Below are 13262 nucleotides of genomic sequence, written 5' to 3'. Positions count from 1 at the left end.
AGTGACTTCCCCATGGACCCATTATCGTAATTCGCTGTCAGTAGCATCCAAAATTAGAGCTTCCTTACTCTCTCACAGGAAGACACGTCTGACCGGTTTTTATTTAAAAATGAGGAAATAATAGATTTAATTATTCAGCGCGTGATGTACAGCATTTACACATCTCACGTCACGTGATAACTGGTGTTGAATAACACTAGTAAAACATGCTTTGCACTACACAGTTTCGCAGTGAACGAATCCGTGTTTTTAAACTAATAATATAAGCGGGACTTTTCTACAGTTACATATTTTTTCAGTCATTATGAAATAAACGTTCCGTCATATTTTTCGAGACTGACTGAATCATGAACCAATAGCATTCGAGTATGGGCTGTGAGTAAACATTTAATTGGTTGAACTCCTTAAATGATTACGCCCCCTTTAGTTTCTACCGCTGCCTTCGCGTGCTCTCGGAATTATCGTAAATACGAGTTTCCTAGGTAAAAACTGCACATGAACGCCTTCCCGTTTCGAAACTTGAGCTTGTAATCACTACTTCAGAAGTGGGAAGGCAGCATAAACAAGACTTGAACCATAGTTCGTACGTGAATGAATTGAAACGTGAACGATTCGGTGTTTTGGTGAATCGGTTGAGTGAATGATTCAGTGATTCACTCATAACATTGGTCCCCACCTACTGGCGTAAATTGCATATTGCAGAAAGGCTTACTAAACGAATCAGTGAATGAATCTTTTGGCGGAACAGATTCAATTGGACTGCACATGATTCTACAATTGTGCATTATTGAGTATCTGAATAATATCTCATAATGTATAAACGCAATTAAGTGATCATAGAGACGGTTTTCAAACGAATGCAGCGTGTCGCACGCGTGGAAGCAGACCTCAAGATGAGGAAGCCAGACTGTGATGTTCTGAAGAACAGTTAGGGACCGTTACTATTGTTTCAGTCTCTTATGAAAAGTGTAAAATGTTTTATGTATGCATGAAAGTTTATTCAAAATCATAATATTTTTTGTGTAATGGAGAATATGTTTATTTAGGTCGTAAATAATCAAAACATTTGTGATGTTATGGTATGCTGCTTTCTTCCAACGCATTTGCCCCATTTCTCATGAATGAAGGATTTGTATAACACGCAGACATTATTTATTATCAGTATTATGCCGTGCAAGACAACAACGTAGAGAGAGAGAGAGAGAGAGAGGAAGCAAGCAAGAAAGAGAGCGCGAGAAAGAGGAAGAGAGAGAGACACTACACAACTATGTCGATGATCCCTACGAGTTAGGAACGCGGTGCTCAACGCGCAGTGCAGACGGCCACTTTACCATCTCCAATCACTAAAGAATTGTCAACACTTCTGCTGTCATTTCAGAGCGTTCAGATACTGGATCGGTGTCTTGATCGGTGACCGAAATTCACGCCCTAGGAAGATATCAATTTTCAATGTCAAAGTAAAGGAGCATCGCTGATTCTGAAGATGGAGAAATGAACCACCGGTGAGGCTTAAAGGTAAGTTCGTGCTGTCATATTTTGTGTCATGTTTCCCATCACGAGAGTATGAACCGAGGCTTATCCGTGGTGGCTTACGCAAAATGTGTTGACACCTGCCATTTTAAAATGCATCATAAATAATGTGATTTTTTTTGTCGCTACGACTTTATATACGGCATATGTTATCGACAGACTCATAGTGCAAAGAAAAAGAGCATCAAATTTGTGAAATTGCTATGTAGATGTGAGATGATGTGCGCCACGTTTCTCGGATATTGGCCCTCCGGCCGGCTTTGTAACCCTAGACAGTCTGACAATTCATCACAGAGCTGCAGTGTGTGCTTCACACACATGCACAGCATATATTGATATTGGATACTGATTAATATGGTATATTATAAAATCTCATGTGAGGAACATTACACTTCTGTTTATGATTACATGCATTTAAAATCTGCTTTAAATGTATTTTTATTTTGTCACTGATAATGTAAAGTATCACTGTTGTGTTGTAGTGCGCATGTAAACAGATTTATGCAAAAAAAAAGAAAAAAGAGCTGTCTGTGTTTACAAAAGATTAATACTGTTTATTTTGACTGTGTTTAGTATATACTCTAGTATGCACTGTTTTCTTTTCCTTAAGCTGGTAATTGGGTTCATACACACCATGGTACAGTTAGCATATAAATATTGTGTAAAAATATAATATATAATGTGAGAAGAGGAAAAAGTATAAATATACTGCAAATTAAGACTAAATTTGTAGAACATGAGCCTCAAAAATAATATAACTTAAATTTGAGTCTCATATGCTGCATATTTAAATATTTTGTAATGCAGTATATTTATGCTGCTTCTCTTTTCACAGTATATTCATTGTATTTCTTGAGGTATAGTGTTACAATAATTTGATAATTGAAGTTGTAGTGATCGTAGAAATAATTCCGTCCCATTAGATTTTACTTATTTAAAATTATTCTGTTATTTACTCTTTTACCTACGCATTGGATTGCTACTACTAACCGTGATAATGTGATATTAAACATTATATCTATTATATAATATATATTTAGTGAGCATGTGCTACACGTTTACAAGCAAAGTGTCTTAATAATTATTTATTATGCAGCATATGTTACATGCTTTCTCTCTCTTCTCACTGAATATTAATTAAGTATCTTTGGGTCACTCCCTGCCTCTGTGCAACTGGTTCAGTGGGTTGTAACAGCTAGTAAACATTTCATGCATGTTCAGTTTTTTTCTGACTTGATCTGTGATAAAGTGCCTATCTGTGTTCAGCAGTGGGGTCAGCTGTAGATGAGTTTCCTGCACCATGCCGCCGGGGGTCTACGGCATGCAGGATGTGTGGGAGAGGGAGGGTCGGCAACAGGTCAACATGGAGTTCCTCCTCCCCACGGGGATCTACCTCAACTTTCCCGTAGCATGCAGTGACACCATTAGTGCCATCAAGAGGGTGAGGAGACGACTTTCTGATCACATGTGAAAAACTAAAAAATACAAGTTTGTAGACATGGAAGTGATATGGGTTGTTGACAAACGTGGACTTTTTAAATGAACATCAAGATTTTAGGTTAAAAAAGGACGAAAAAACACCACAAATGTGCTCCGCACGACTTCTACGCCTGGTTTCACAGACAGGGCTTAGATTAAGCCGGGATTAATCCTTAGTTCAATTAGGATTTTTAAGTAGCTATTATAACCATGCCTGGTGTGCATCTTGAGACAAAATGATTTCAAGGTATGTCAGTGCAAGTTGCTTTCAGTTAAAGGGGTGGTTGATTATGATTTCACTTTTTTAACTTTAGTTAGTGTGTAATGTTGCTGTTAGATCATAAACAACATCTGCAAAGCTACAACGCTCAAAGTTCAATGCAAAGGGAGAAATTGTCTTTTAAAGAATTCTCTGTGACTACAACAAACAGCGGGTAGGGACTGCAACGAGCTTCTTCCTGAGTTGGTGACATCACAAACCCCAAAATTTACATAAACCCCACCCCCGAGAACACGCCACAAAGGGGGTGAGGCCATGTTGGGCTGCTTTAGAGAGGAGGAAGAGTTGTTGTAGTAGAGTGTTGTTGTCATGCCATCATTTTACGCCGGACTGCTTCACAAACAAGGGTCAATTCAATGCTAGATTTGCACTAAAGATTAACATGACGGCACATGCTAGTCGATGAGTTGAATCAACTCCACAGCAACTACATAAATTTATCCACTAACCATTCAGAAACGTCCAGTTTCATTCTAAAAGTTGTAACTTCTTCCTGAGTCTCTCCATCAGTGTCGACTCCGGTTTGAACAATGTAAGGCTGAACACCGTTACTGACATCAGTTTTGGCTGTGTGAGATTCTACAGCTTTGTTGTTGTTGAGCAACCGAAGTGCGAGCTGCTAAAGCTCCGCCCTCTTCTGGAAAGCGGGCGGGAGCAGCATTTAAAGGGACACACACAAAATGGTGTGTTTTTGCTCACACCCAAATAGGGGCAAATTTGACAAGCTCTAATAAATGATCTGTGGGGTCTTTTGAGCTGAAACTTCACAGACACATTCTGGGGACTCCAGAGACTTATATTACATCTTGTAAAAGGGGCATTATAGGTCCCCTTTAAAACAGCTTAAACATGCTTTTTAGTCTGGGACTAGGTTTAGGCCTTGTCTGTGAAACCGGGTGCTAAAGTCTTACAATAGATTAAATAACAAAATTTAAATCATTATTCATTAAAAAAATCATAACATTCGACCTAACGCTCTTTGGCAAGTTCATGAGAGACCTAGCAAAGTCCAAATGGTGAACGGATCTTTTCAATGAATCAGTTGATTTGGTTCACAAATTGGTCTGAATGATTCGTTCATGAGGGTGAGTAAATGTTGAATAGACAACTTCTTTAATAAGAGGTTATAAACCTGCATCTGTAATAATTAAAATAAGAAATAATATTAATTAAAAAAAAAGCAAAATGCTGTTTAAATACTTGTAGTTAGTTTTTGTGACACACTGCAGGACATTTCAACTACACAAAAGTATTTGATTGAATTAATGATTTGGCACACAATAATATAATCAATATGCTTATTAAAAGTTGAACACATTTTGGTAAACAGCTGGTTTAGCTGGTACACCACTAAAGGCATGATGTTCGCCTTTCTAAAATGTGTGGTTTTTCTTGTGAATTTGTTTGACTAAGGAAGTCTTACAGGTTAAGCTGGTCAGTAAGCCTCTCAGCATCATATGCTGGGTAATATTATTCAAAGCACGTCATATGTTGCTATTAGATGCTCTGCAGTAAAATTATAGGAACCGACTGCAGCCAAACCCATTGAACACATTACATTTTTTTTATTTGTGTCTTAGATGGTGTGGAAGAATGCCAAGAACGAGCCTCTGTTCAGTGCCCTGAGTGACCCGGACGCCTACGTCTTTACCTGCATCAACATGACCGCAGAGCGGGAGGAGCTGGAAGACGAGCAGCGTCGCCTGTGTGACGTTCGGCCGTTCATGCCGATTCTCAGGCTGGTGGCCCGGGAAGGAGACCGAGTGGAGAAGCTCATCACCACCCAGATCAGTCTGCTTATAGGGAAAGGTTTGTATCTTCAGCTGACCTCAAAGCTGTACGAATGGCTCACAATGGAAGCAGCTTTGCATTTACTCAGCACTGCAGCAGAATGATGTGGTTTTGGCAGCTCTCCAGCAATTAAGAAGAATTTGTTTTTCTTTAAAAGAAAAAAATTATAAGCATGACATGCTGATTTGGATCTGGTTTCTAAAGATCTCTTGATCTCTCGATTATTTCATCATTTGTATTTTCCTACCTTGGTTAATGATTTTGAGAATGAGGATGTGTCACACAATCTGTCCATGTTGTCTAATTCGACTAGCTTCTACCAAGTGTTAGATGAATTTGCGCCAAAATATCATAGAGTTTCATTGGACTCGGGCCAACAAAAGATATGGGAAGTATTTTCTTCTCTCTTTTAAAAGTCATTTAAACCCTTTTTGTTTTGCTTTAATAAATACATATGATTATACCGTATGTTGGATGATATTATTTGCATTTAGCATTGTTCTTCCCTGCTGTTTTTTCTACAACACTTCCAGAACAGATTTGCAGTCCATTTTTTTTGTGTCGCAGAGAGGTCTCAGTATATGGTAGTTGTATTATTTGTTGCACTTACTTTCGGAATTGAAAATCAAATGTTGACAGCACAGTTTTAGCATTCTGACTTTATTCTAACTAAAAACCTTGTCTCCACAGGTCATCATGAATTTGACTCCCAAAAGAACCACGAGGTGAATGAATTCCGAACGAAAATGCGGACATTTTGTGAAGAGCGTGCTCAGGTGCGCCAGATGTTACCGTGGTATCAGTGGATGGAGTACAACTTCCCATGTGACTTGGAGCCGTGCTCTATAGTGGCACAATCTGGGAAATCACGCACTGTCAAAAAGATCCTTGTCAATGTGAAGTTTGAGGGCAGTGAGGTGAGTGTAATCATATTTTACATGGGTTCTTTTATTCAGTATAATTCTATTTATCTTCCTTCTGTTTGTGCTGATCTGAGCATGTTATGTAGCCGTTGACAATTTAATCCTCACATGCAAAACATGCAAAAGTCTAATTTTAGACTGACATATTTTCTGCCTTTGATTTCACAAATCGTAACAGTCAGGAGATGTTTGACACGGTGATGATGTCACTGCAGCATCTGCAGGCACACATGAGTCTCACTGACCCAGTTTTCCAGAGTGAGGCCTTTGATAGTATTTATATGTGTTGTGTTGCCTGTCAATCCCCCACCCACTCAACGTGAATGTTATTTACCTATGATCTTTTACCTTGTAATGTGTCTGAACTGAAAAAAAAAAAACTCCAGCAACACTTGTTTTTATAATGCATGACATGGATCAAACGCTAAACTGTTTCGACATCGCATTTGCAGAGAAAAACAATTGCTTTATGAGTAATTAATCACACTATTGTCAGTGCACCTGACCCTATGCACACCAGTGATTATGAGGGAATTTTCTTCATTTTTACTATATTTAGAGCATGCTTTCTACAACTTTTTTGAACTGAGGACCCCTTTCATAAAACAAACTGTTCACGGACCCCAGAGAAGTCGCTGTTACCATGGAAATGAGGATCATTGCAACCATGACCACCCACTCCCATAAAACAAAGTCTCCCCACACTCTCAATGCAGTCCTGCATTCTCAGTTTTTTGTTTATTAAGATGCAAAAAATTCTACATAATTATATTCAGTATTTTAAATTATACATTATTGTTCAAAAGTTTGGAGTTAAGTCTCTTATGCTCACCAAGGCTGCATTTATTTAATCAAAAATACAGTAAAAACAGTAATATTGTGAAATATTATTACAATTTAAAATATCTGTTTTCTAATTTAATGTGTTTTAAAATATTTTTTATTTCTGTGATGCAAAGCTGAATTTTCAGCATCATTACTCCAGTCTTCAGTGTCACATGATCCTTCAAAAATCATTTTATAGGCTGATTTGGTGCACAAGAAATGTTTCTTATTATTATTATTTAATGCATCCTTGCTGAATAAAAAAAAATATATATATATATTACTGACCCTACATTTTCAACGGTACTGCAAATTATAGTATATATAAAAATATATGCTTATATTGTTCATGTTAGATTATAATATTATAGTCAGTAGTTTCAGCATATATTGTAGGCTTTTTCAAATGGAAGAATGAAGAAAAATGAACGGGCAAATTTCTTCTGGAACCCAAACTGCTGAAATGGACGGACGTTCACTTGAATCACTTTTTGGGGAGTTTTTTGACCTGCTTGTTATGAGACGGACCCCACTCTGAGAAACACTGAAATAGAGTATGACTTCTAATTGAATGCATTTCACATTTTTAATTTGTAGGAGAGCTTCGTTCTCCAGCAAGATCCACAGGACCTGCCGATGGTTCTGAAACGGAACGCCCTGAGAAAGAAGTCCACCGTGTTCCGATCGGCAAAGCAGGAGAAGCCAGAGGACTACACTCTGCAGGTTAATGGGAGAATGGAGTTCATTTATGGGACATATCCACTCTTCCAGTTTAAAGTAAGTCTGCAAAAATCATCAACATCTTTTCACCTTCACAGTTACATTTTCTTTAAAATTCTTATAAAAGCAGCAGACTCTAGGTTAGGGTTGCACCAGCCATTTGTAAGTTCTTACTTAAATTGGAATGTAAAGTCCACACTAGAGGCTTAGTAACTACTAGTTAGTTTGTAACTAACTCTGTACTTTATTCGGTTGCACCATTTTTTCTTAAGAAAGAACGCAGCTGTTGGCGCCGATAGCCTAGCCTATGACATATAGCGCCATTGCGAGTTCGAGGCCCGGCTCGCGGACCTTTCCCGATAACACAATGGGTATTTTTATATGCAAATTACAACACGGACCGATGCACACAGCTGCACACTGTTTACGATGGGTTTGTGTTGAAGAGCCTGTGAACAGAGTTATCTATTTACATAATGTTCTTTCTTTTAAGTGAGTGTAAATATCAGCATTATCATATATGTCTAAAGAATTGAAGTCTGTCAGGTAAAACAAGAGCTTATTGATGCAGTTCAGTCAGTCTGATGCTATTATTATTATTCTAACCATCACTCCTGTTTGGAGGCTTCCGTAAATATTTAGTTTATACTTAGATTTAAGCTTAAACTAAGTTTAATGGTGCAACGCAAAAATATTTAGTAGTGCGCAAGTTGTAACTTAGTGCCCATTTACATCAAAATTAAGCTAAGTTATACCTTAAGCACAGCTGGTGCAACGGGCCCCAGACGAGCACATACAACCCATCTCTCACTAATGCCTGCTTCATGTCTTATTATATCTTGTCTTATTGTATATATTCCATTTTCTGCAATGTAAAGTTTGTCAAGCTCTTCAGAGGCCTTGATTTGAATTCATCTTAGGACTTCACGGCTCTGCAACAGTTGTTGATTTAGAAACTGCCTGTACCTGCAAAGATGAGTCATACATCTCTACCAGCCTTCAAAACATCAACTACGTTGAGGATAATGTGATTTCAGCTGCATTACGCTACCTAAATGAACAGGCCGCAGGATCTGATGATGATTAGTTCAGGAGTACTGGATCTGGTCCAGTCTTTATAGTCTAAAAAAACAGGAACTGATAAAACCATCTGTACCTCGGCTACCATTTCCATCTATCTCTGTGTCTGTTTACGAAAAAAAAACATTAATCTTGTGCTCTACCTCATTCATTTTTTTATTTAAGAATTTTTGTCATTTTATTGATCGTGAAAGTGGAGAAATGACAAGAAATTATGGGATGAAGATGATTCAGGGCATGATTTGTACCTGTTTCTCCCATAACACAATGCGTCTTGAACATATGAGCTCATTTTTTCTTTATTTTTTTCTCCCGCAGTATATTTTCACGTGTTTGCATGGAGGTCTTACCCCACAACTGACTGTGGTGCATCATTCAGCCATCATCAAGTACCAGGAGGAACAGGGTGGCCTCAGTAACCAGGTGTCCAGAAGCCGCGCCCAGTCCAAACCGCCCCCGCTGCCTCTGAAAAGGGTGAGATGGCACTTTTACACCGGAACACGATCTGTTATTAACAGGGGAACTACTTATCATGTTTTTTTCTTGTAGCTTGTGTTGTAGACTTCAACCTCTGTGAACTCGATTTGCAATGTGACATACTTGCAATCATTTACCCATGGTGACTTTTTTGCCATCTGTGACCCCTCCATGGAAGTGCTTTGAATTAATGAGACGGAGCATAAATGTTTTTTCTGTGTTAGATGTTTAGGCTTCCGGAATTTTAAAATATGTCAATAATTAAATGTATCAACTCTACTAGTTTATTTAATTATTAGCATGACAGTAGCTCAGCTGTTTATTAAACAAGCTACATTTTCACACTCTTATCGCAGTTCGTAACTTTTTTTAATTTTGGAGAATTGGTGGCTAATTGTTATGAATTTGTGCAGTATCATTCATGTTTTTGTATGATCTACTTATGCCCCATTGATGGTTAGATTTAGGCGTGGACCTTCTTGTTGTACGTTTTTGTACAAATAACATCATACAAATTCGAAATGCCACCTCGTTTTCTTGTGATAGCATGTTGGCATTTTCGAAGAATAGAGGTAAAGGGTGACAAAATGCTTCATTGCTAATTTTTGACTTTTTTTTTTTTTCCGGAAGCATGATTTTTTTTGTAGTGAATTAGTTCATTCGGAGAGTCCGTTTAAATGGACTAGTTAAGCAATGATTCTTTGGTTCATTTGAGTGATTGCACAGACATCCCCGTGCCTTCTTTTATTAATTAATATAATATCATTTTGTTTGTATTTAGTGTAAATGTGTAAGCTATATTTAATCTAATAAATTTAATGCAGTCATTTTAATGGAGAACCTCACTGTTTTTGTGACAGATAAATACTGCTTGGGTTGTAAAAATAAATTGTAGCCTGTATTAAGTTAGGCATTTATAAAGATATAAAAATAGCTTCAATAAAGTCTACAATTTGTTAGCAGTTTGTAGTGTAGCTAACCATTTTAATTTTCTAACTACAGTTTCAAAACAACTTCCCCAATAATACTATGTACGTTTCTTTTGAGGTTGCCCACTGTATATGATATTCTGATATTAGATGAAAGAGTGATACTGAACTGAATTCACTGCTTGGTTTACATTTCCAACATTGAATTCACAGACTTAGTTCCTCCTTCAGTTTGGTTTTGTTTTCTCTGTCAAGCATGCTCAAATGCGTGCACAGACGTACTCCCACACTCGCTTTTCAGTTTGCAATGAAAATATGAAGATATGACTAAGAAAATGTTTTTAAAAAGTTAAATATATATTTTCTTCTCAACAGCAAAACACATCTTCGCTGTGGCATATCCAGGAGCCTTTCTATATATACCTTCTACAGGGTAGCCGAGTGAATGCGGATGAGGGCATGAAGGTAAAACTGCTTGTTTGTTTGTTTGTTTGTTTGTTTGTCTGCCTGCATTTGTATATTGTTAGTGGGGTGCGCGTTATGTTGTTTAGCATCTCAACTGTGGCAGGTAGTGAGGGGTGAAATCATGAACACTGTGGTCATGTGACCCTGACCACATATTTCCCATAATTCATCAGAAGCGGTTAAGTGAAACATCAAAACAGGAAGTGGGGAGTGACTATCTGGCTTTACGGCTCTCTCTCTTGGGCCTAGATTCTTAGAAAAGGCCAGCACTGTTGCTTATGTTCACCACTTGCATCTCCTTTTTGCTTGTCGGAGAAGTCAACAGACATTGGACGGTTGTTTCTATTTTAAAAAATTCATGAGAAACGCATGTAGGCTGGTTAGATTTTTTTTTTTTTCTTTCTATCTAGCCTGAGGTACAATTAGTGCAGTAGTGTACAATGTTAAATACATTTGCATGACATTGCATTTTACCATGTAAAAACCTGCATGTGTTGTAATTCGTCTTCAAAACAAACTGTTTAATAAATAATTTCTAGCTTTCATCAATGTCAGAATGAAGGTTTAGACTTTTGAATTGATGCGTATCAACATTTCTCTGCTGCTCATTTTAAGTAGTATTCGGTTTGCTTTTTTCTCAGTATTTATTGTTCTGGCAAATTTTGCCCAAGAGCTCTGAATCCAGATTTGTTTTAGCACCTTTATACGTTTTGTTCTCTGGCATACTCTCTGTTTCAGTCTTAAAGGAAGCATTTACACATTTTATTTGTGCCCTGCTGTAGTGAGTGAAAACTGGTGGGTTTTAAACGTGGTTATGAATGGATCAGGATTGTGTTCTAAACTTCTGGACTTCTGATACACTTACAGGAAAGACTGGAACTTGTTGTCACTTTTACTACCTATATTTTTTAGATTTTTTTTTTTTTTTAGAGTTTAATTTCTGTAATCTCTATAAGGCACATATCTTAAAGCCTTTACTACAAAAAAAGCTCTTAAATGTTTCCATCATTATTGTTTACAAAAAAATATACAGTTTAACATGTTAACACATTGTCTCATTTTATTGGGAAGGTTGTCACAATGGGAATGCCATTAAATAAAATGATTGTGAAAGACAAAATGATCCATAAAACAGCAAAAATATAAAATTTAAAAATAAATTTAAAACGTGTGTGACAGCTTGAAAAGAAACTGGTCTTGTCCATAGGACATTAACTTCAACCTTTCAGTTAAAATCAATCTTTATTATTTGGTTTTAAATTGTGTTTATTTGTTTACCCAACATCTATATTAAAAATATGATTATATTGTAAAGTTTAAGTTTGGAGGATAGAGTTCACAAACGTTAAATTATTATAAGTATGAATTAAAGCTAGGGAAGGTAGTTAAAAAAAAAAAAAAAAAAAAAAAATATATATATATATATATATATATATATATGTATGTATGTGTGTGTGTGTGTGTGTATATATATATATATATATATATATATATATATATATATTCATTGGTTATTTCCTTGTTATCCTGCATGTTTTTTCAATAAAACTATGTTACAAAAAAATTAATTATAGTTAATTTGAACTTGTTTTTTGAAGCAAGCAAGCAAACAAACAAACAAACAAACAAAACCACTGCTAGAGAAAACATGACAACTGACCCATGTAACAAGTTGCTCTCCCTAACTTGCTTTTCTTGCCAGACACTCATTTACTTCCTCTTAACTCACTACATTCATTCATGCATTCTTTCATTTTTAAAAAATTGAAAGTAAGTTCCCTTTCCCAAAAACTATACTCTTTAAGGCAGATTTGAGACTAATTTGCAGCTCTGCAATCATTATCTTTCTCTCAGCTTGTAGTTCAGGCTGGCCTCTTCCATGGCAGCGAGCTCCTGTGCAAAGTGGTGACCAGTAATGAGGTCAGTGTTTGCTCTGAACCTGTATGGGACCAGAAATTAGTGTTCGACATCAACGTGAGTGACCTGCCTCGCATGAGCCGCCTCTGCTTTGCCCTCTATGGCGTCATCGAGAAGACCAAGAAGCGGCCTACCAAGAAGAAAAACAAAAGAGCGGTATGTTTCATTTCATTTCAACAGAAAACAAGTCACTTAGCAACCAACTGGCTGACTGACGAGAGATGAGACACCTAACAGATGCTATACTTGGAGTGTTTGACATGCATGGATGCCTAACACATTCACAGTGAATGATGCTTCCAAGTCAAATACACATACACATAATAATAATAAGTTCCACTTATATAGGGCCTTTCCATTGCTCAAGGACGCTTTACAAAGGAGATACAAAGAATAGGTAATAATTACAGACAACAGGTAATGAAGACAGACAGTAATAAAAGATTAAACAAGGATAGTACGAAGACAGTATAATCAGCTTGATGCAATATTATTTAAACCCTTATGACAGGATGTTGTGGTCCTTTCCTGCTTAATGTGAGTAACCCAAGTTAAACGTTAGGACAGAGCAGCTAGTTGATGTCAAATCAGAACTCCTCAGCCCGCCTCTTTCGTGGCTCGGTCTCTGTCATATAGCGTGCATTGTCAAATGAAGACGCAGTGTTGAAATTCCCAGGTGTCAAAGTGTGTGTGTGTGTGTGTATGTGTTTGCGTGTATATGGTGGGCTGCCGTGGCTCAACGCCAACGCATCCACTTCTGCTTTCAGTGTTACTTCTCTTTCAGCGAACTAGAGAAGAAGTCCACATGGGTGAGACATGAAGAGAAAAAAAGTCTCCTTCTGTTAT

General features: G+C 37.2%; 1 protein-coding gene across 3 annotated transcripts in view; it reads left to right on the top strand.

Annotated features, from left to right (window-relative positions):
- Positions 1–1234: 1234 nt before the first annotated feature.
- The window catches only part of pik3cd (phosphatidylinositol-4,5-bisphosphate 3-kinase, catalytic subunit delta), a 28452-nt gene continuing 16424 nt past the window's right edge, over positions 1235–13262 (top strand). The window contains exons 1-9 of one of the 3 annotated variants that reach the window (XM_051880052.1): positions 1235–1515; positions 2800–2971; positions 4870–5098; positions 5614–5664; positions 5771–5997; positions 7426–7605; positions 8947–9102; positions 10410–10499; positions 12354–12572. In XM_051880052.1, the coding sequence (XP_051736012.1) occupies positions 2831–2971; positions 4870–5098; positions 5614–5664; positions 5771–5997; positions 7426–7605; positions 8947–9102; positions 10410–10499; positions 12354–12572 (1293 nt within the window). In that variant the 5' untranslated portion in view covers positions 1235–1515; positions 2800–2830. Of the gene's footprint in view, positions 1516–2796; positions 2972–4869; positions 5099–5613; positions 5665–5770; positions 5998–7425; positions 7606–8946; positions 9103–10409; positions 10500–12353; positions 12573–13262 lie in introns of all 3 variants that reach the window. The other 2 variants (XM_051880051.1, XM_051880053.1) reach the window with 2 other exon arrangements.

Source organism: Ctenopharyngodon idella, chromosome 22, assembly GCF_019924925.1.
Source record: "Ctenopharyngodon idella isolate HZGC_01 chromosome 22, HZGC01, whole genome shotgun sequence".
In the NCBI taxonomy this organism is placed as follows: Eukaryota; Metazoa; Chordata; class Actinopteri; order Cypriniformes; family Xenocyprididae; genus Ctenopharyngodon; species Ctenopharyngodon idella.
This window is presented reverse-complemented; position numbering and strand designations above follow the sequence as displayed.